This window comes from Cetorhinus maximus, chromosome 18, assembly GCF_964194155.1.
Source record: "Cetorhinus maximus chromosome 18, sCetMax3.hap1.1, whole genome shotgun sequence".
Taxonomy (NCBI): domain Eukaryota; kingdom Metazoa; phylum Chordata; class Chondrichthyes; order Lamniformes; family Cetorhinidae; genus Cetorhinus; species Cetorhinus maximus.
The window spans coordinates 25144480-25165105 of record NC_135896.1 but is presented as its reverse complement, the minus strand read 5'-3'; the positions used below and the strand labels follow the sequence as shown (position 1 = coordinate 25165105).

The 20626-nt window shown below is 38.3% G+C and overlaps 2 protein-coding genes across 2 annotated transcripts in view; one reads left to right on the top strand and one right to left on the bottom strand.

Moving 5' to 3' along the window:
- Nucleotides 1–237: 237 nt before the first annotated feature.
- On the bottom strand, nt 238–12809 carry ndufb1 (NADH:ubiquinone oxidoreductase subunit B1). Its single transcript, XM_078562225.1, has 3 exons — nt 12673–12809; nt 9812–9952; nt 238–760 (listed from the first exon to the last, which is right to left on the bottom strand). Exons 2-3 carry the CDS (start codon nt 9946–9948, stop codon nt 724–726), a joined length of 174 nt encoding a protein of 57 aa, XP_078418351.1. The 5' UTR covers nt 9949–9952; nt 12673–12809; the 3' UTR covers nt 238–723.
- An 8-nt stretch (nt 12810–12817) lies between these two features.
- cpsf2 (cleavage and polyadenylation specific factor 2) overlaps nt 12818–20626 on the top strand; it is a 30101-nt gene continuing 22292 nt past the window's right edge. The window contains exons 1-4 of the mRNA XM_078562224.1: nt 12818–12948; nt 17250–17425; nt 19150–19309; nt 19619–19724. Coding sequence (XP_078418350.1) covers nt 17277–17425; nt 19150–19309; nt 19619–19724 — 415 coding nt within the window. The 5' untranslated portion in view covers nt 12818–12948; nt 17250–17276. The remainder of the gene's footprint in view (nt 12949–17249; nt 17426–19149; nt 19310–19618; nt 19725–20626) is intronic.

The following is a 20626-nucleotide window of genomic DNA, read 5'->3' as shown; positions in this document are numbered from 1 at the left end:
CCATTATAACACTGCCTGCCCTGCTAAATATTTCCAGCATTTTCTGTTTTCATTTTAAATTTAAAATGAACTTACTCAAAAGCTTGCGAACAATTCAGTAAAAGCAATTAAGTTATTGAAATATTGCAACATAAATTCCACTCCAGGATTTACAAAGATATCAGTCAGGTTCAGGAGGAATATCAACAACTCAAAATTGTAGACACACAAATGAAATATACTCCAGTGCAAACAGTGATCATTGGAATTGAGTGAAATGTTTATATATTTCCCGTTGTCAATTCCCAGGGCAAAAGAATAAAAAAGGACTTAACGAATACAAATCCATGTCCTACGGTTAACATTTTACAATTTTAAACTTAAAACTTGAAAGATTCAAACAATAGTTAATTCAATGTAAGATTTATTAAGTCTGACATTCCATTTGTGTTAATCTAAGTTAATGAAAGAAATAGAATGAATTTGCCATGCCTTTTTTAAATTTTATATTCCAGTGATACAAAAAGAGGGAAATGTTGGCAAATTTTAGGACTTTAAACCAATTATCTGTTACACGAAGATAAGCAGAGTTTGTGATAGATCAAAATTTAATAGGACAAAACAGCATTATTCAAATAAACTTTCACAGGATCCCTGATTGAAGACTCATCAAGACTAGAATTGACATTGGGCTTGTTTTTATGCAAAACAGTTCCTTGTTTTCTCAGCATGGTTTTTAGCTCATCACTTCCATGTAGTTTCTTCACCTGGTTTCAATTCCCTAAAAGAAAGTGAATGTGATTAATTAAAATATACAACATTTCAATTACAGAAGTTGCTAAATAGATATTACATTTTATTATCACATCACTCACTTTCCTCACTATTCAAAGTTAAGGCAGAAGTTCATCTGCAGCTTTTGACTCAACTATTCTGATTCCGGGAAAATCTTTCCATTGCACACTGACAAGTCACATGGTATAAAATTCCCCTGTGCAGATCATCATCTAGTTAATAAACATTTAGATTAGCTTCAACATGCTTCTCCTCACCAGTAATCTTTCCTCATTCTCTTAAATTCTAGGACAACCACATAGCCTCTGTATTCTCTCCAATAAATTGAATATCCTTTTTAAAATAGGGAGACCAAAACTGCATGCACTGCTGCAGGTGTGGTTTCACCAGATTCAAATCATCATCATCATCATCATATGTGCTCTGCCCAAAAGCAGATCCTTGTAGCAGGCTCATAGTAGTCTTTCCATGTGTCTCTGTCCTGTGCCAGTCTTTTAATTTGCCAATAAATTCCTTCAATTTTCAAGCCATCCAGCATTGATATTCTCTTCCAACCTATTCCCCTTTTTTCTTGAAATCTTCCATCCCTAACGTCTCTTACAAGTCTGTTTCCTGTTAAGATGTACTCTACCCAAACTCTGTTTGTTCCTAATTACATTCAGCAAACGTCTTTTTTCGTTCACTCTTCTCAGCACATCATTTGTTACTTTTTCTCTCCAACTGATTCTTTTCATTCTCCTCCAAACCCACATTTCAAAGCTATTTAGCAAGTTGCTTTCCTCTTTCCATAAAGTCCAAATATGACAACCATCCAAAACAATACTCCACTTCAAACTCTTTATAAGTCACTTCTTGAGTTTTTAATTCTGCTTTCCAATTAACAACCATCTCCTGATAAGTATGACCGTTCCCATTGCTATTCTTGTTCTTATTTCTTTGTTGCATCTTCCATCTGCAGACATAATGCTTCCTAAATGGACCCTATGAAGTCTCATGGCATCAGGTCAAACATGGCAAGGAAACCTCCTGCTGATTACCATGTACCGCACTACCCCCTCAGCTGATGAATCAGTGCTCCTCCATGTTGAACACCACTTGAAGGAAGCACTGCGGGTGGCAAGGGTGTCGAATGTACTCTGGGTGGGGGACTTCAATGTCCATCACTAAGAATAGTTCGGTTGCACCACTATTGACCGAGCTGGCTGAGTCCTAAATGACATAGCTGCTAGACTGGGTCTGCAGCAGGTGGTGAGGGAACCAACAAGAGGGAAAAACATACTTGACCTCATCCTCACCAACCTACCCGCCGCAGATGCATCTGTTCATGACAGTATTGGTAGGAGTGACCAATGTTCAGTCGTTGTGGAGACGAAGTCCCACCTTCATTGAGGATACCCTCCATCATGTTGTGTGCCATGACCACCATGCTAAATGGGATAGGTTTCAAACAGATCTAGCAATTCAAGACTGGGCATCCATGAGGCGCTGTGGGCCATCAGCAGCAGCAGAATTGTACTCGAACACAATCTGTAATCTCATGGCCCAGCATATCCCCCAACCTACCATTACTACCAAGCCAGGGGATCAACCCTGGTTCAATGAAGAGAGTGCAGGAGGGCATTCCAGGAGCAGCACCAGGCACACCTAAATATGAGGTGTCAACCTGGTGAAGCTATATCACAGGACTACTTGCATGCCAAACAGCATAAGCAGCAAGTGATAGACAGGGCTAAGTGATCCCATAACCGATGGATCAGAGCTAAGCTCCTCAGATACTGAAGCAGTCCATGTCCGAATGCAGCAAGACTTGGGCAATATCCAGGCTTGGGCTGACATGTGGCAAGTAACATTCGCGCCACACAAGTGTCAGGCAATGACCATCTCAAACAAGAGAGAATCCAACCATTGCCCCATGATGTTCAATGGCATTAACATCACTGAATCCCCCACTATCAACATCCTGGGGGGGGGGGTTACCATTGACCAGAAATTTAACTGGACTAGCTATATAAAAACTGTGGCTCCAAGAGCAGGTCAGGGGTAGGAATCGTGCGACGAGTAACCCACCTCCTGACTCCCCAAAGCCTGTCCACCATCTACAAGGCACAAGTCATTGGTGTGATGGAATACTGCCCACTTGCCTGGAAGTTCCCCTCCAAGTCACTCGCCATCCTGACTTGGAAATATATTACTGTTCCTTCACTGTTGTTGGGTCAAAATCCTGGAACTCCCTTCCTAAAAGCACTGTGGGTGTACCCACACTACATGGACTGCAGCGGTTCAAGGCGGCAGCTCACCACCACCTTCTCAACCGCAATTCAGGATGGGCAATAAATGCTGGCCCAGCCAGTGAAGCCCGCATCCCATGAATGAATAAAAAAATACATGAATTTTTGCACCTGTTCCAGTTCTCTTCTTTCTATGAACATATTTCTTGGTGATTTTGAGATATGCATCACTTTGGTTCTGTCAATGTTCACTTTCATTCCAAAGTTCATGCCTGTTGTTGCTAGTCTATTCGATGTAACTGTGCTTTCGCACCCACTCTCTATGTTACAATTCTCAATACAGCCTTCGATGAATGGACAATCAGAATCATTGTACAAACATCAGAACATCGGCATGCCTCTGGCTTCTCTCTTTGTTAATTCTTTATTTTAAAAAAAATTTAACAATAGTCATAATGAATAAATGTACAAAAGAAGCTTACAGCACCACAATAATTCAATACACTTACATTTGGAAGAGAAAGAAAGGAAAAGTCAGAGGAAGAAAAGGAAAAAAAAACCTCCTAAACCCCAAAAATTAGATAATAAGAAAGTCAACAACAATCACAGGTCAGATATAGTTTCACCTAATATAATACATACAACCTAATTAGGCTCAGTTATATGAAAGTAGAGAGCTGTAGCTCCTCAAAGTAATCTAAGAAAGGTTGACAAGCTATATTAAATCCATCAGTGGAACCCCTTATAGTGTATTTTATTTTCAAGATTCTGAATAAGATCACGTAGCCAATTAGTAAAAGAAGGTGGGGCAGTCTGTTTCCAATTTAATAGAATAATATGTCTAGCCAATAATGTTGAAAAGGCGAGTGCATTTTTGTAAGAGGGATGCCATTTGGTTCCACTCCAAAGTGTGCTGTAATGGAGGAGGTTCAATGTTGCCACTAAAAATATGTGAGAGTGGTGTAAAAGTTTTTGTCCAAACCAAAGCCAATTTAGGACATGACCAGTACATATGAATTAGAGAAGCTGGGGCAGTATGACATTTATCACAGGTTGGATCAAAATTTGGATAAATCTTAGATAATTTCACTTTGGATAGAGGGGTGTGACATAAGATTTTAAATTGTAGCAACTCATGCCTTGCACATACGGATGAGGGATGTACAAATGGGAGAATAGACTTCCAGTTATCTTCTGATAAGTCTGAGTAAAAATCTTGCTCCCAAAGAGTTTTTATGGTAGAAAACAAAGGGTAGTGTAGTGAAAACATTAGAGAATACAATTTGGAAATGAACCCCTTAACAAAAGGATTTAATTTTAACATAATATCTATTGGTGATTTGGGGGGGCAATAAAGGAAACTGGGTGATTTTTTTGTGCACAAAATCACTGATTTGTAAATAGCGAAAGAAGTGTGTGCACGGCAGATCATATTTCTGAGAGAGAGGGTCAAAAATGAAGGCAAAAAGAATTATGGATATTAGCAGACCAATAATAAAACTGAAAATTTGGTAGTGCCAAACCACCTAAATGCTTGGGATTTTGTAGAAAAACTTTATGAATTCTGGGTGTTTTCTTGTTCCAAATAAAGGAAGAAATTAATTGGTCTATTGCAACAAAAAAACGCTTGTGAATAAACAATGGGATGCACTGAAATAAGTATAGAAATTTTGGCAAAATATTCACCTTTACAGAATTTATACAACCAACTAAAGAAAGGGGTAAGCTAGACCAATGTCCTAAATCCTGCTTCATATGTTCCAATAAAGGGTCAAAGTTGAGCTTAAAATAGTCTCCAAGGGATCGAGTAACTAAAATTCCTAAATATTTAAAACTGTTTACTGAGGCCTTGAAGGGGAGGGAAGAAGGTAACTCTTTGCAATAGAATTTAATAGGAAAAATTTCACTCTTTTGCAAATTAATTTTAAAACCTGAAATATGACCAAATCACTCAAGATTAGAGAAAATATATGGGCGAGATTAGGCCAGATCATGATGTAAAGAAGGTCTTCAGCATAAAGAGAGAGTGTCTGCTTGACTCCAATCCGTATAACACCCTGTAAATCTCCACAGGTCTGCAGTGAAATTGTCAGGGGCTCAATAGCAATAGTGAAAGGTAGCGGGGGAAGAAAGGGGACAGCCCTCTCTAGTACCTTGGTGGAAGTCAAAGAGTTTAGAGTGGATATTATTTGTACGTACTGAAGTAACTGGTGAGGAATACAATAGTTTTATCCATTTTATAAAAATGGGTCCAAATCCAAATTTTCAAAGAGTGAAGAAAAGGTAGTCCGATTCCACTCTATCAAAAGCCTTTTCTGCATCCATAATTATAAGAATCTCAGGGAGAGGAGTAGTTGAATGTGTATAAATAATATTGAAAAGACGCCTTAAATTAGAGAAGGATTGCCTGTCCTGTGTGAAACCTGTCTGGTCAGGAGATATAATAGATGGAAGGACAGGTTCAAGACAGTGGGCTAAGGCTTTAGCTAGTACCTTAACATCCACATTTAGAAGGGAAATAGACTGGTATGAACTGCAATGCAGAGGATCCCTATCCCTTGTTAAAAGAATAGACAAAGATGCCTCATGCAGCATAGGACGGAGCATTTCAGAGAGAAAGCATTCCAAAAACAGTGACAATTATAATGGAGAAAGTTGTGATAGTTTTTTTAAAATAAAATTATATTGGAAATCCATCAGGCCCTGGTGCCTTATTACTTTGCATGGATTTAATTGCCTTTAGTGTTTCATCTTGGGAAAAGGATACTTCTAACGCATTCACAGAGTCAGATGTTTGAGATGGGATGTCCATATTATCAATAAAATTGTGAAATAAACCAGGATCTGAATAGGAGTCTGAGGTATAAAGAGTGGAATAAAAAAGTTTGAATTGATCATTGATCGCCTGATGATCGGTGGTGGTTGACCTTGTTGGAGTGGTGATTTCAGTAAGAAGTTGAGAGGAAGCAGACTGGCGAAGTTGGTGAGCCAGGAGCCTACCGGATCTTTCACCATGCTCAGAAAATGTACCACATGATTCAAGTATAAACTTTTCTGTTTGTTTAGTGGAAAGAAGGTCAAATTCAGTCTGTAGAGCCAGATGCTGTTTGTATAATACTGGGGTAGGTGCAATAGCATACTGCTGGTCCAGCCTCTGGCTTCTTTCTAAAGGTGATCATTATTGTCTGCATGAAGTACTCCAGCCATTCTCTTAATAAGTAAATTTGTATCTTTGCAAAGCTTAGTAACCACTGATTTTACATTGTTTCCCATGTTTTTAATTGGCGTTGCAGGTATTTCATCTGTTCCAGCCGCTTTTCCAGTTTTTATCTCATTTATTGTTGCTCTTATCTCACTCTCTAGTATTTCTGGTCCAATGAAATCAGTGTCAACATTTCTCTCTTCTTCTAGTTCAATCTTTGAGTTTTTCTTTTTTCCCCCCCCCATACAGTTCTTCAATATCCTTCTTCCACCTTTTTCTTATTTCATCAGGACATGATAGAATTGAAAAACTAATTGAACAGGAGTGGAAAGAGGTATGTAATTGTTAATGGGAGATTGGGACAGTGTTGTTGGAGAAGAAAGAGATGACAAAGAAGTAGGACCATATGGACTAGAGAAAGAAATGAGCAACGTCAAATTCTGGTAGATTTTTGTAGAAGAACAAGACTTATGATAACAAATACATGGTTGATACACATTGAAAATGTTTGGCGATACAGGAAGATTTCAACTAGACTACATAATGATGAGACAATGATACAGGAATAGTGTCAAGAACTAGAAAGCTCAGCTGGGAACCAACACAAAATCTGATCATAATCCTGAAAAAATGGAAACAGTCTGACTGAAGAAGATCCAAGGTGGAATATGCAGAAAACACTGGAATCTGGAGAAGCTGAAATAATTAAAAGAAGAATTTGTAAATGAAATAAACAAAGTACTAGCTAGAAACAATAAGGATACCACCAGCATGAATGAGCAATATAAACAGATTAAAGAATCTGTCAAGGATGGAGGCGCAAACAGCAGACCCATTTTAAGAAGAAAAAGGATCAAGAAACCATGGGTTGCGGCTGCAGTGATGGAAGATGGAAAGATGGAAGAACGGAGAAAATGGAAGAATATCAATACTGACAAAGGCGAGCTGAAATACAGATACTTCAACAATGAGCTAAGACGAGAAACAGAAAAAACACAAGAACAGTGGTTAGAAGAGCAGTGAGATGTACTCGAAAGATTGGATCAACTAGGAAAGGTAGACCTTATGTTTGCAAAAGCAAAGGAGATTAGTGGCATTCAGCATAAAGAACTGAAAACAACAGCAATAGACAGTAAAGAAGGTGTTTTATTAGCAAACCCTGATTAGATAAGAAAAAGATGCAAGAAGCATATTAAAGTATATGCACAAAATGAAAAACCTGAAATGATTGAGCCAGAAGGCGGCAGTAATGTTGACAGGGCCAAATACAGTTTGCAAATAGCTTCTCTGGATTTATATGTCACAACCCTTTCTTTGCATCCAATGGTTTATTTTCTTTTTTTAAGTAACCTGGGAACATTGTGCTGATGGTTTTATTGACCTTCTCATTAAAACCCCAAGATCTCTCTCCTGTTCCAAGGCCTCAAGTACATTCCAATTTAATATATAATCCATACTAACTCTATCAAATCACAGAACCTTACATTTCTCTGTATTAAATTGCATCTGCCACAGTGCCAATGATTGAGCAAATCAAGATCCTCTTGAGTTTGTACCCATTGCAATTTATAATTTGCCACTGCTTGTGTGCAAGGCCATGTGGTCCAAGTTACCATAGTGAATTGTTAAAATTAGTTGTGACAAATCTCCTCCCTGGTGGTAAAATTACTTAAACCAGGAGGGAGGGGGGAGGTGGGGGGGGGGGGGGGGGGGGGGGGGAGGGGGAGAGGAGGAGTGGGGTTAAAATTAGTTAGAAAAATAAAGTTGATGAGGTAAATAGACAAATAGAAAAGCATTTTGCAAAAGGATAGCATATAGAAGAAATAGAGTGTTACAACAGGAAATAAAGAAAGCATTAGCTTGGACAAATCAAAATAAAGAAAAACCTTATATTGTTAAATATAACAAAAAGTGCATAAATTTGCAAACTCAGTGTGGGAAATAAATTATGGGTTCTTGAACCAATTATGTTACTGAGAGATACAGATTTAATGGCATGATAAACTTGGTAACCTCATCTTAGACAGTGGCATATTGCAACTCTCCATTTTAAAAATGTTAATGCAACAAATTCACAAATGTTGTCTTCCATCCTACAGAAATGAAACAAGCACTTCTTCCAATACTCATTGCCCCAGAGAAGCAAATTACCAAAACACTTATATCAGTTGCAAAAACTTTGAATGAACAAAATTGTGGATATTTAGGGTTAGCAATTCATCCATATAATTTTGTGGATGAGTTTATGTCTGAAGCAGTAGCAGTAGTACTGGAAAAACAACAACTTGCATTTATATAGCACCTTGAACGTAATAAAACATCTCAAAGCACTTCACAGAAATGTTATCAAACAAAATCTGACACTGAGCCACATAAGGATATATTAGGGCAGATGATCAAAAGCGTGGTCAAAGAGGTAGATTTTAAGGAGAATCTTAATGGAGAAAAGAGGGGTAGAGAGGTTTAGAGAGGGAACTTCAGAGCCTAGATCCTTAGCTGTTGAAGGCACAATCACCAATGATGGAGCAATTAAAATTCGGAATGCTCAAGGAGTCATACTTAGAGGAACACTGATATCTTACAGAGTTATGGGCTGGAGGGATTTGAAAACAAAGTTGAAAATTTTAAAATCAAGGGGTTACTTATTAGGGAGTCAATCTAGGTCAGCAGCACAGGGTAATTGATTAACGGGGCTTGATGCAAGTCAGGATACAGGCAGCAAAATTTTGGATGACCTCAAGTTTACAGAGAGTAGAAAATGGGAGGCCAACCATGAGCGTGTTGGTAGAATCAAATCTAGAGGTAGCAAAGGCATGGATAAGAGTTTCATCTAGGGTTAATAGAACAAACAGCACAGGAGGCCATTCAGTCCATTGTGCTTGTGTGGGCTCTCAAAGAGCCATAAATTAATCAAACTCCTTTGTCCTATCCCCATTGCCCTACATTTCTTTCATTTTTAAGTATATACCCTCTTTGAAAGCTCCTATTAAATTGGTTTCTACTGCCCTTTCAAGCAATGCATTCCAGATCATTACCGTTGAGTAAAAAAAAAATTCTTATTAACCTCCTGTCTTTTTTTTTACCAATTATCCTAAATCTGTCTCTTCTGGTTATTGACTCTCCTGCGAGTAGAAACTATTTTTTCTTATTTACTCTATCAAACCCCCACATAATTATGAACACCTTTCTTAAAATAACCTTCTTTGCTCAAAGGAGATCAATCTCAGTTTCTGCAGTCTTTCCACATAACTACATTTTCTCATCCCTGGTACCATTCAGGTAAATTTCCTCTGCACCCTCTCCAAGACCTTTCTAAAGCTTAGTGCCCAGAATTGGACATAATTATCTTGAGACATTTAGCAAGATGTTATAAGCCAACCATAAACATTGAGATTGTAGGCAAATCATATGACACTGAAAAATTTTCTATGGTTGGAAATGTACTTTATTTATTTTGTCAAACTGTTTACTCACTCAATGAATGATACTCATCAAGATTGGTGCAGTTTTGCATTAAAATAATCAATTATCAATAAGGGTTTTGCAGCCACACAAACTAATCTGTAAATAAGGCAACATGGAATCAAGCTGTAAATTTCATACTCACCGTTTATACAATAAACTTTTGTTTCTGAATGCAGTTAGTTTGCTATCGTTTCTTCTATCAAGATAACATCCCAATACAAAACCTAGAGGGACAAGGATATTGGCCCAATGCTCACGTATGATGCCAACCAGACTCATTATGCTGAGGAGAGGAAAGAAAAACAAAAACAACTGTTTAATACAGAAATTCCTGATGAAAAGGTGCTGTGTTCCTACTTACATGGGCATAGCTACCCATTTGCTATGGTCATATGGAGGTTCTGATAATTTGGTCTAAATATTATACCAATGATTTTTACTTCAAGTAAACAGGTGCACAGGTTCGTTAGTTATAAGAACCTATATGAAACTCTTTCGAGTTATCAACAGTCACAGATTGCAACTCTTTCGAGTACAATCACAGTTCTTGGTTTCCGGGAGTGGGACATGAACCCACAACCCTCTGATTCAAAGGCAAGGGTGCTATGAACTGAGCCACAGCTGACATCTCTAGAACCTATATGAAACTCTTTCGAGTTATCAACAGTCACAGATTGCAACTCTTTCGAGTACAATCGCAGTTCTCGGTTTCCGGGAGTGGGACATGAACCCACAACCCTCTTATTCAAAGGCGAGGGTGCTATGAACTGAGCCACAGCTGACACCTCTAGAACCTATATGAAGGTGGTACTCATTCACTTCATTCACAATTAATGTGGAAAATGACTGAATTAGAATGGCAATGAGTAAATTACATCATTAGAATTGGAATTTTTTTCTTTACTGCTTTGTGGTTTGTAATTCATTACCAAATCAAAAAAAATTACATTTCCACAAGTATCATTTCTATCCAAAATATCTCAAATGCAACAAACACAAATTAATGACCTTGAAGGGCAGTGACTTAATATGAGTAACCGTGGAAGTCATTTCCTGTTTAGAAAGAATCCACATCCACCAGTTAGATGAATGACCAGTTAATCTATATTTTTATGGGGACTAGTTACAAAAGGAATTTTGGAAGAACTCCTTGGTCTTCTCATTTGAAGAAGATTTTTACACTGAACTCAAACATCAATCTTTAGGAACTTTGGCTATTTGGTGTGATTTGGCAGCTAAATGTATTTCAACTGGGTAGACTGATACTGCTGGCAATATTACAATTACATTATTATAGTATATTAGTTTATATTTGTATTATCTGTGCAACCAGGCACACATTGGATGGCTAATACAATGCAAAATAACTCATAGTTCATTTTCTGCTATGATAATATCTTCAACAGTAAAATATTAGCATCATGATAGCTTAGCCAAAGCATTAAATATTTGGCTAGTTCCAATAAATGTGTCCTAATACAAAAGTTGACTTTCAAAACTGAAACAGGAAATAAAAACCACCACATACAAAGTAAAACTCTTGCAAAGAAGTCAAAGCTAAAAGGCCATTCAATCTATCATAGCTCAAATTCACTACGAGGGACACAATAGGAAAAACTGGAATACAGAATCCATATGATCATCCATATGATGAGGTAACCAAAGAATCCAAAATGAGAGAAGTTTTTCAGATAATGTCACGATACTCCCATTGAAATATTTGTTTCTCTTCATTCTGCACTATTTTCTAGGGTAGGGAGCCGTGAGCCTCCAGGTCTCATAAATATGGGCAGAAAAAAGGCCTACATGGTCCATCAGATCAGGTCTTTTTAGAAGATGATAAACAGAGGCTATTTCAACAGCTTTGAGGGATCTAGAACAGATATAGTTACCCACTTGCTATGGTCATATGGAGGTTCTGATAATTTGGTCTAAATATTATACCAATGATTTTTACTCCAAGTAAACAGGTGCCAAAAGCTGTGCACAGGTTTGTAAGTTATAAGAACTTGCATGAAGGTGGTATTCATTCACAATTAATGTGGAAAATGACTGAACTAGAATGGCAATCTGAATCACAGGATGCCACAAAACATTTTACAGCCAATGAAGTCCTGAAGTATAGTTACAGCAACCAAGCTGCATACAGCAAGGGTCCAGAAATAGCAATGAGACAATGGCCAGATAATCTTATTTTTACTGATGTTGGGTGAGGAATAAATATTGACCAGACAATAAGGCAGCAAGGGAAACTTCTTTACAAAGAATTACAAAGCTGAGGAATTTATTTTTGAGGTTAGTAGTTGAGGCAGAAACTATGCCAACATTCAAAATTCAACAACCAAAGAAAAGGGACATAAGACTCAAGGATAATGAGTTTGCATAGAGGGACAAAAATTTCATTCCTAACTAGTTCTGCCTTTACATAGAAATCAATAGCTCATGGATATTTTTCACACTGAAGGGATGTAAACAGTTGAGTGTATCATAGGATTCCATATATTTTTTCTCTAAGAAACAGCAGTATCAATTTTGTCCAATAATTTTTAAAGACTGATGTTAGTGACTCCCCTCCCCATCTCTTTTTTGGTCTTCTACGTTCAAACATGAATGATTTGTTGTGCATTTCCTCTATTGTTCCTCCCAAAATGTGCCTGTTCTCATTTCATCCAATATTGATCTGCCTAATGCGTGCCATCCAGAAGTCACTTACATTCCTCCCCATATGCTCTTTAATTTTGTGTTGTCTGCACATTTTAAATTCTCTGTTCAGCACTTCGCCGTTACCCCTATCCAGGTGGCCCTGGTGTGTATTGGAAGCTGTGGCTCCAAACTGACCTTTACCGAGTCTGGTTAGGCCGGAGAGGGGAGGAGAAAGTATAACAAGGACATGGGATCACGGCTAAACCCGGGAGGACAGTGCCAACCTGAGTTGAGCTCAATTTGCTGCTGGCTCACTCAACGCGCTGAGCCGGAGACCGCCTTCCAGACACAGTTACTCACCTGCCTTTAGCGACCTGTGACTGAGGCCGTCTTTCCCCCAGCCCCTCAGTAACTGGAGGAAGCGAAGGGCAACCGGCTGATCCATTCACACCCAGGAGGCGGGGGGGGAGTGCGAGCGATGGTGGAGCCCGTTAACCTCTGACCCGGTGACGCAGGGGGGAAAGATGGCGGTTGGGGAAGCGAGAGCCGGTGCGGGGCTGGTGGTGTGAAAAGAGAGAGGGCGGGAGAAACCCGGCCGGCTGCCGGGCAGTTGCCTCGGTACTTAATTTTAACTCGGTATGTTTTATAGAGAGCAGTCAACTTTCTCTTAATTGAAATGGTTTGTGTTTATGGGGTGGATTTAAAGATTAAATACTGAGAAACATCAGAAATGGGTGGTGGTGGGGGGTTGGGATTATAGAGACCCCCACCCCCTGATCTAACCTGTTTCATTCCTTTTGTTCATTGATAATCCCCTTCCAAAAACTTTCAAATTCATAGACATGGAGACAACAAAACTCCGCTCGTTCTCCTCTTTTAGTCTTACACAGTAAATCTTCCAGTCCACAGTTGACATGCGATTTGCTTCTAGTTTATTAGAGTCATCAACATGAAAGTACAATAGTTTGTTATTCCTTTACCATGGTTAAGATGAGAACATTTTCAGCAGCATGCAGGAGCACCCAGACCAAATTTGTACGATATTCTTGGAAAACGCAACCAGTATTATGCACATGATACAGAATTCACAACTCACAACACATGAGTTGTTCACGATAGAATTCTAATTTCCCCCTCAAATTGATGCATGTTACACAATGGGACTTCGTACACAGACTGATTTAAAACTTGTACCCTTAAAGCCAAAGTTGCATTTTCTGTCAAGTACGAAGTCTCATTCTTAGCCTCTGCTGTAAAAAAGGATATAGTATAAAAAAACCTACTTATTTTTTCTGGAAAAAGAGCATTATGCACATATTTAGTGGTCAGATTGGGATGAGGGTTTTGAGTCTTGGTTACTTGTTTATGAGTCTTGTTTATGAAACTGAGATCAAGAGGGTCTGGAAGGATTGTGACAAATATGAAAGGGAAGGCAACAGGGAAAAAGACAAAAAAACAGCAGAAGTGTGCCATTTTTCTGAATTATATATGGAGAAAAAATAATTAGAAGGACCCAGTATGGATTTCAGAAAGAAAGATTGTGCTTGGGAAACAGTCCTTTGAGGAGGTGACAGTGTGAATGGGGACAGGCAATGGATGTGATGTGAAAGGACAAGGGCCACACAGGATACTTTGAAGAGAATAGAGTCCAGGTTAGCAAACTACAAAAATAGAAGGCATAGTAAATCTGAGGACCAAAGAAAGCTGCAAGGGGAAATTGATAAGATGGCAGAGCTGCAAAAAAATGGCAAATGGAATTTGATGCAGGTGCAGGTGGTACATTTACTTTGGGTGAAGATTGAGATGTGGAAGATTAGAAAGATTTGTGTGGGTTTTGGTTAAAAGCAGCATCTCTAATGGATAAGACTGTAAGAATCTAACAATACTTGGTTTTGTGGCAAATGATGTAGATTATGAAAGTTAAAATTGGAGTATTGTGTGCTTCAGTGTGGAAAGAGTGTGTGCAGAATCACTTGAAAGCTGCTCTGTATGAAGAAGTAGAAATGCAAAGAAAAACATTATATTTGAGACTGATTAATTAGAACAGATGAAATTAGAGTAATTCGATACAAAGGTTTAAAATAATGAAGGGATAGTTCACAATAGTTAGGAACAGACTATTTCCAGTGATTGGGTGATTCATAAGGAGGGGATATAGATTATGTGAGAATGGATGTTATTTTAAAAAATATTTTTGGAGAATATGGTGTTATTCTGTGAGGGTTAGGAACAGACTATCTCCAGTGATTGGGTGATCCATAAGGAGGGAATATAGATTATGTGAGAGTGGATGTTATTTTTAAAAATATTTGTTGGAGAATATGGTGTTATTCTGTGAAGAAGGCTCTGTATTTGTAAATATTTTAACTAAGCTGGGGAAAGGCTACTAGAGACAGATTGTCTGGGAGGTTCAAGACATGAAACGATAGAGGCGTTAGGTTGTGCATTTGTAATGAAATATTATGGTGGCTTGAAGTACAAGTAAATAGGTTGGATCTAGCGTTTGCATTTTTAGAAAAGTTGAGTTTGTTTGAATATCAAAGGGAAGTCAGGTGATAAAAAATATTTTTGCATCTTACAGCAATTCCATGGGTAAACAAAAGAGGGTATGTTACATTTTATTGACCTGAAAGCAGAGACAAAATAAAAACATGAAAGGTTTTATAGTTAACTTCTATGAGGGAGTATTGCCTGGAAGGTGTTTACTTGTGGGTCTGACCAAGTAGGGAGTCTTTTGAGGGAATGTTTTGTAAAATTTAATTTTAACTATGTAAGTGTAATCTTGTGTGCTTAAGTTTTCTTCTTGTTAATAAAGCTTTTATTTTTAAATTTTAAAATCACAAAAGTGTTACAGGACTTCTTGCTGCTGAGATCAGTATGTTCTCTTCTCATTTTAAGAATATAAAGAAAAAGGATATGGCCTGTAAGCCAAGTTTCCCTCTGGGATTTGGTTTGCTCAGCAATTAACATCTGCTGTGGTCATAACGATTAATTAAATGTAAGAGATTTGGAGGAGCCGACAGGAGAAACCTTTTGCACAGAGGTTTGTTAGGCTGTGAAATATACTACCAGAATTGCAGTTTGCAGAAGTGACAGCGTCAACACTTAAGGTGGTTAAAGGAAAGGGAGGTAAGGGAATAGGGTAAAAAGGCGGGATTAGGATTCCTGCTTTGGTGGAAGATAAGTACTAATGGTGACAATTGAAGAAAAAGGCTGCTGGCGGAAGTTGTGGAGGGGGTGTGGGGGCAGATGGTGTGTAGGGAGGGAGGTTGGATAATGAACATGAGGAATTTGAGGGTGCACAGTGGCAACAGATAGTGGGCGAAGGAAATCTAATATTATGTTGGCAATCTGGTAATTAGATCTTTTTTGTTACGCTTTCTATACAATATTTATAACTCAATGGTAATGTGGAATTTTATGAGGATGAGGAAGCTATGGCTTACAATAAAGCTATTTATTTTATATAAAGCCTAATGATTAATAAACATGAAACATGGGTCTGTATTGAGGTTTTTCAAATTTACTATATGTACAAATGATCTGAACAGAAATTAGGGAAGAAAATCAAATATGCCAATGACAGCAAAATGGAGGACACGGCAAATAATGGCGAGGATTGTGAAAGTCTGCAGAAGGTCATAGATTAGCGAGATGGATAGGTGGCAGATGCAGTGCAATGTAGAAAAATGTGAAGCAATAAATTTTGGAAGTAAGAAAAAGGAATGGAAATACACTTCAAATAGTAGGATTTGAATAGAGGAATGTTGGAATTTGTGTTGGAGTCACTTGGGTGACTAAAGGTTACAGCACAAGAAGGTATGGGCTAGTATTTACAGCCTCGCTTGCCTGGCGGGATATTACGGTCCCACCGAACTGAATGGAGATTGAAATGGCTCACCGCATCTGCCAGGGGGAGACACGCAAGCGAAAGGGCAGTAAAATCCTGGCCCTGGTTAAAAAAAATCCTTTATATACCTAGAGGTACAGAAGACAAAGCAGGAGATAATGTTGAACCTTGACAAGGTCTGGTATGCAGGGTGGGTAGCCCATTGTAGGAATGATATAAACAAATGGAAAAAGTGCCAAGTAAATGGAAGGTTATGCTATAGAGATTTGACAAGTTACCTTATGGGCAGCAAGCACAGTTCACCATTCTCTTTAACCAGCTTTTGTACCCAATATGCCTGTTAGGGCCTAATTTCACCAGCCCCCTTCCTGCGTGACAGAGCTCACCCAGAAAGAAAATTTGAATCTTTTAGGAAGATGGAAGAAGTAACGGCAAATGAAATTTAGCAGCTTCACATGTTCAATAATCTGTAAGAAGTGCAAGCCTGTGTGGCACCACATCAACCATTAAACTGAGCCTGAAAGATATCTTGGTTAAGATAACTTAATTAAGAATAAATTACTTTAAAAATTATCTGCTGAATTCAAGAAATAGATAATAGTGGTTGAAGTGAATAGTGTAGATGCATTCAGGGCCAGCGCAAGAGTATTAGGTGCTATGGGTGAACAGTTCATTGCCACTCCTGAAGTCTGTTTGTTACTTATTTGGTTTCATGAGTAGTTCATTGAGTTTTTTTTGCACACCCCTAAATTTTGCCGCTCTAGACAACTGCCTAGTTTCCTCGTGGTTGCACAGGCCTTGGATGCATTTAAGGGGAAGCTAGATGAGCATATGAGGTAGAAGGGCATAAAGGGTTACAGTGATAGATTTTGATGAGGGAGGTGGTTCAAGCGGAGCATTAATACTGCATGGACTAGTTGGGCCGAATAGTCAGATTCTGTGCCGTATATTCGATATATTCCTATGTAATTTTTTTTTCATTGATCTCCAAAGGTGATGTCACTTTGTCAGTGACATTATTTTGTTTCTATTTAAATTCTGTATAAATTCTATTTATGTGTGTTGACATCTTTTTCAACTTTGCCAGTGCTGATTGTTTATTTGAAAACCAACAATGACGTCTATCATCAAACTGACCACTATTTCTGGAGTCCAGGAGGAATCTGCCCTCTGCTATATGCTGCAGGTGGATGAATTCCGCTTTCTGCTTGATTGTGGCTGGGACGAAAGCTTCTCCATGGATATAATTGATGCACTAAAAAAGTAAGCAAAATATTATTGTTATGATTTAATTTATAGCTAGATAGCTGAAAACATGGCCTGCAATGGCGGTGTGAAAGAAATCGGGAATGCATAAAAACCATAGTTGGAAGAATGCAAAATTCTGGGAGGATTGTAGAGCTGGAGGAGGTTACAGAGATAGGAATGAGTTAGGCCCTAGGGAGGTTTGGACATAAGGATGAGAATTTTAAATTGAGGTATAGCTGGGCCAGGTGCCATTGTAGGTTGGTGAACACAGCGGTGATGGGAGAGCATAGCCTCGTGTGTTAAAACAGAGGCAGCAGAGTTTTGGACAAACTCAAGTTTAGAGATTGGAAGATGGGAGGCTGGTCAGGAAAGCATTGTAATAGTTCAATCTGTAACAAAAGCGTGGATGAGGGTTTCAGCAGTAATTAGACTGTGGTAGGCGTGGAGACGGGGTGATGTTATGGAGGTGGTGGTTGATGGTTTGAGTGCCAGAGAGGATATAGGGTTGGAAGCTCAGCCCAAGATTGAATAGGATGCTTTTTTTGCGAATGATCTGGGTCAATCTGAGACAGTGTCCATGGAGGGGAATGGAGTTGGTGGCTAGGAACAGTGTTCGTGGCAGGGGCCGAAAGCGACAGCTTTGGTCCTGCCAATGGTTTATTGGAGGAATCTGAGATTGCACGATTCTTATTAGGTAAATTTATATGGGGATACAGAGGAAAGGTGGGTAAATGGAGTTGAAGTGCAGATCACCCATAATCTAATTGACTGATGGAAGAGGATCAAGGGCCTGAATGCTCTACTCAGGTCCCCATCACCTTTGGCTGGTAACTTTGTGAATATGAGGATATTAGAACTCATTTGGTACCTGATCCAAATGACCATTCTTCACATTCCAGCTGAGGCAGTAACTATTTATAGTCTATTCATCATTAGAGGGGGCATCACAGTCAAGACTGATACAAGTTTTTGTCTATTTTCCAGACATAGCTTCTTTCAGAGATCGTTGAACATAAGAAAAGTTAGAGATACAAAAAGATCATTCACTTTATTGAAATTCACCCCCTTTGTTTATTAAAACCTCCATCTAATTACACTTTCAATAAAACCAAATTTTTAAAAAATCTATGGCCTTGCTCATTAGACTATAACAATGACTTTCAAGTTTAAAAAAATCTTTACGTCCACTTGGAAGTTGCTTTTCATTGATTCTAATTTACGTTCTTGGGTTTTATTTTCTTGTTTTAACTTGACGTCAGAATCTGGGTATACTTTATCCATAATCATTTAATATTTCAATGAGGCCCTGGTGCCTCCGTGGACTCAAATCTTAAATTTCTCTAAAATCCTTAACCCATCCCCAGGGCTCAAACAGAATTTCCAGTGGCCTGTTTTGTTCAATATATCACATGGTACATTGTGTCATGTAAAACTTAATCCTTTACATTTATCAGAAATTTAGAGAAACCTTGGTTCAAAAATCGTTCAATTATTTTTAAAAGAAACTAACCAGTTTCAGGTTTCTCATTTCACTATTTTTGTAGATTTGTTTCATATCAAACCCAAACTTCAAATCTGCAGTTGCTTAAATTTCCTGCAGCCATTTTATTGATTAAAATTTTAAAAAGTGCGTTGTTCATAATTACTTCTTGTCTTTACTTATTTGAGTAAATTGATCAATTAGATATGAAGACAATTACTTGTGGCCATCTTAAAATGCATTGCAATTTTTGTTGCAGATATGTTCATTTGGTTGATGCAATCCTACTTTCTCATCCGGATCCTTTACACCTGGGAGCTCTCCCTTATGCTGTTGGGAGGCTGGGTTTAAACTGTGCAATTTATGCCACAATTCCTGTTTACAAGATGGGGCAGATGTTTATGTATGATCTCTATCAGGTGAGTTAATTGGAAGAAACCTGTGTTCTTATCCATTTCTTCAAGAATATTGCTGATGTTCGCCAATGTCTGGAGCTCTTAATATTGGTAGTAACAGCATTCCTGTTGTGATCGTAGAAGCTGCCAGCTGCAGCAAGTCTCTACTAGTCAGCCTTATGTATGATTGTTTTTGGCTTGAACAATTTTTAAAAGCATTTAAAACCCTAAGAATGTATGTTTATTCTAGTTCATTTTCATAATTATGATATTAAGCTCATAATTTAATTTGATACTGGAAAATTCTAAATTGATTTAATTTCTTCTTACAAGTCTCGGCACAACACAGAAGAGTTTTCCCTGTTTACTTTGGATGATGTGGATGCAGCATTTGACAAGATTCAGCAACTGAAATATTCCCAGATTGTCAATTTAAAAGGTATGACCAGAAACAGAACATGGATAGGGATCCAGATGTTGTATTTATTAACATAGATCCATGAAACAGTGGGAAATTTACATTGGTGATGTGGGTTGATGCCAGTGTGCTGCAGTAGGTGGATAACTTAGGAATTCATGCATCCATGTCCTGTGCCTACATGCATTTTCAATTTCAGCTGGATTGCTTGAAGGTACGTCATATACCTGCTTCACCTGAGAAAGATAGAAAATTTATATAGTGTTTTTCATGACCTCAAGATGCCCCAAAACACTACATCCTATTAAGTACTTTTGAAACATCGTCACTGTTGTAATGTAGGATAAGCAATCCAAATTGCACACAGCAAGGTCCCATAAACAGCAATGAGATAATGACCAGATAATTTTTTTTTTTGAGAGATATTGACCAGGACTCCAGGGAAAACTCTTCGAATAGTGCCAGGGGATCTTTTGCATCCACCTGAGAGGACAGACCATGCCAAGTTTTAAAGTAGTATGTGAAAGATAGCACCTCCATTTTTGCAACACTAATACTGCATGAAGTGACAGCCTAGATTTTGTGCTCCAGTTTCTGGAGTGGGGCTTGAACCCATGACCTCTGACGCAGAGGCAAGAATACTACAACAGCTATAGCTGATACCTGAGGGTGGGACGTAAAATTGGTTCGAGTCTACTCAGTCTACTTCAGCACAACATCTGTTGTTGAGTTACAGTGGAGTATTATCATAGATCTGAGACTTTCTTACTTCTTGGCTGGGGAATTATACAGAACACAAAAGACTCCTTCTCTTGCTCTCCCTCCATCCCCAAAAAGGTAGAATATAATTGAAAAAAATAATCTAAACGGGTTTTTGAATTGGTTCATAAAATTGTCCTTGTTCCACAGGCACAAAATGGGGC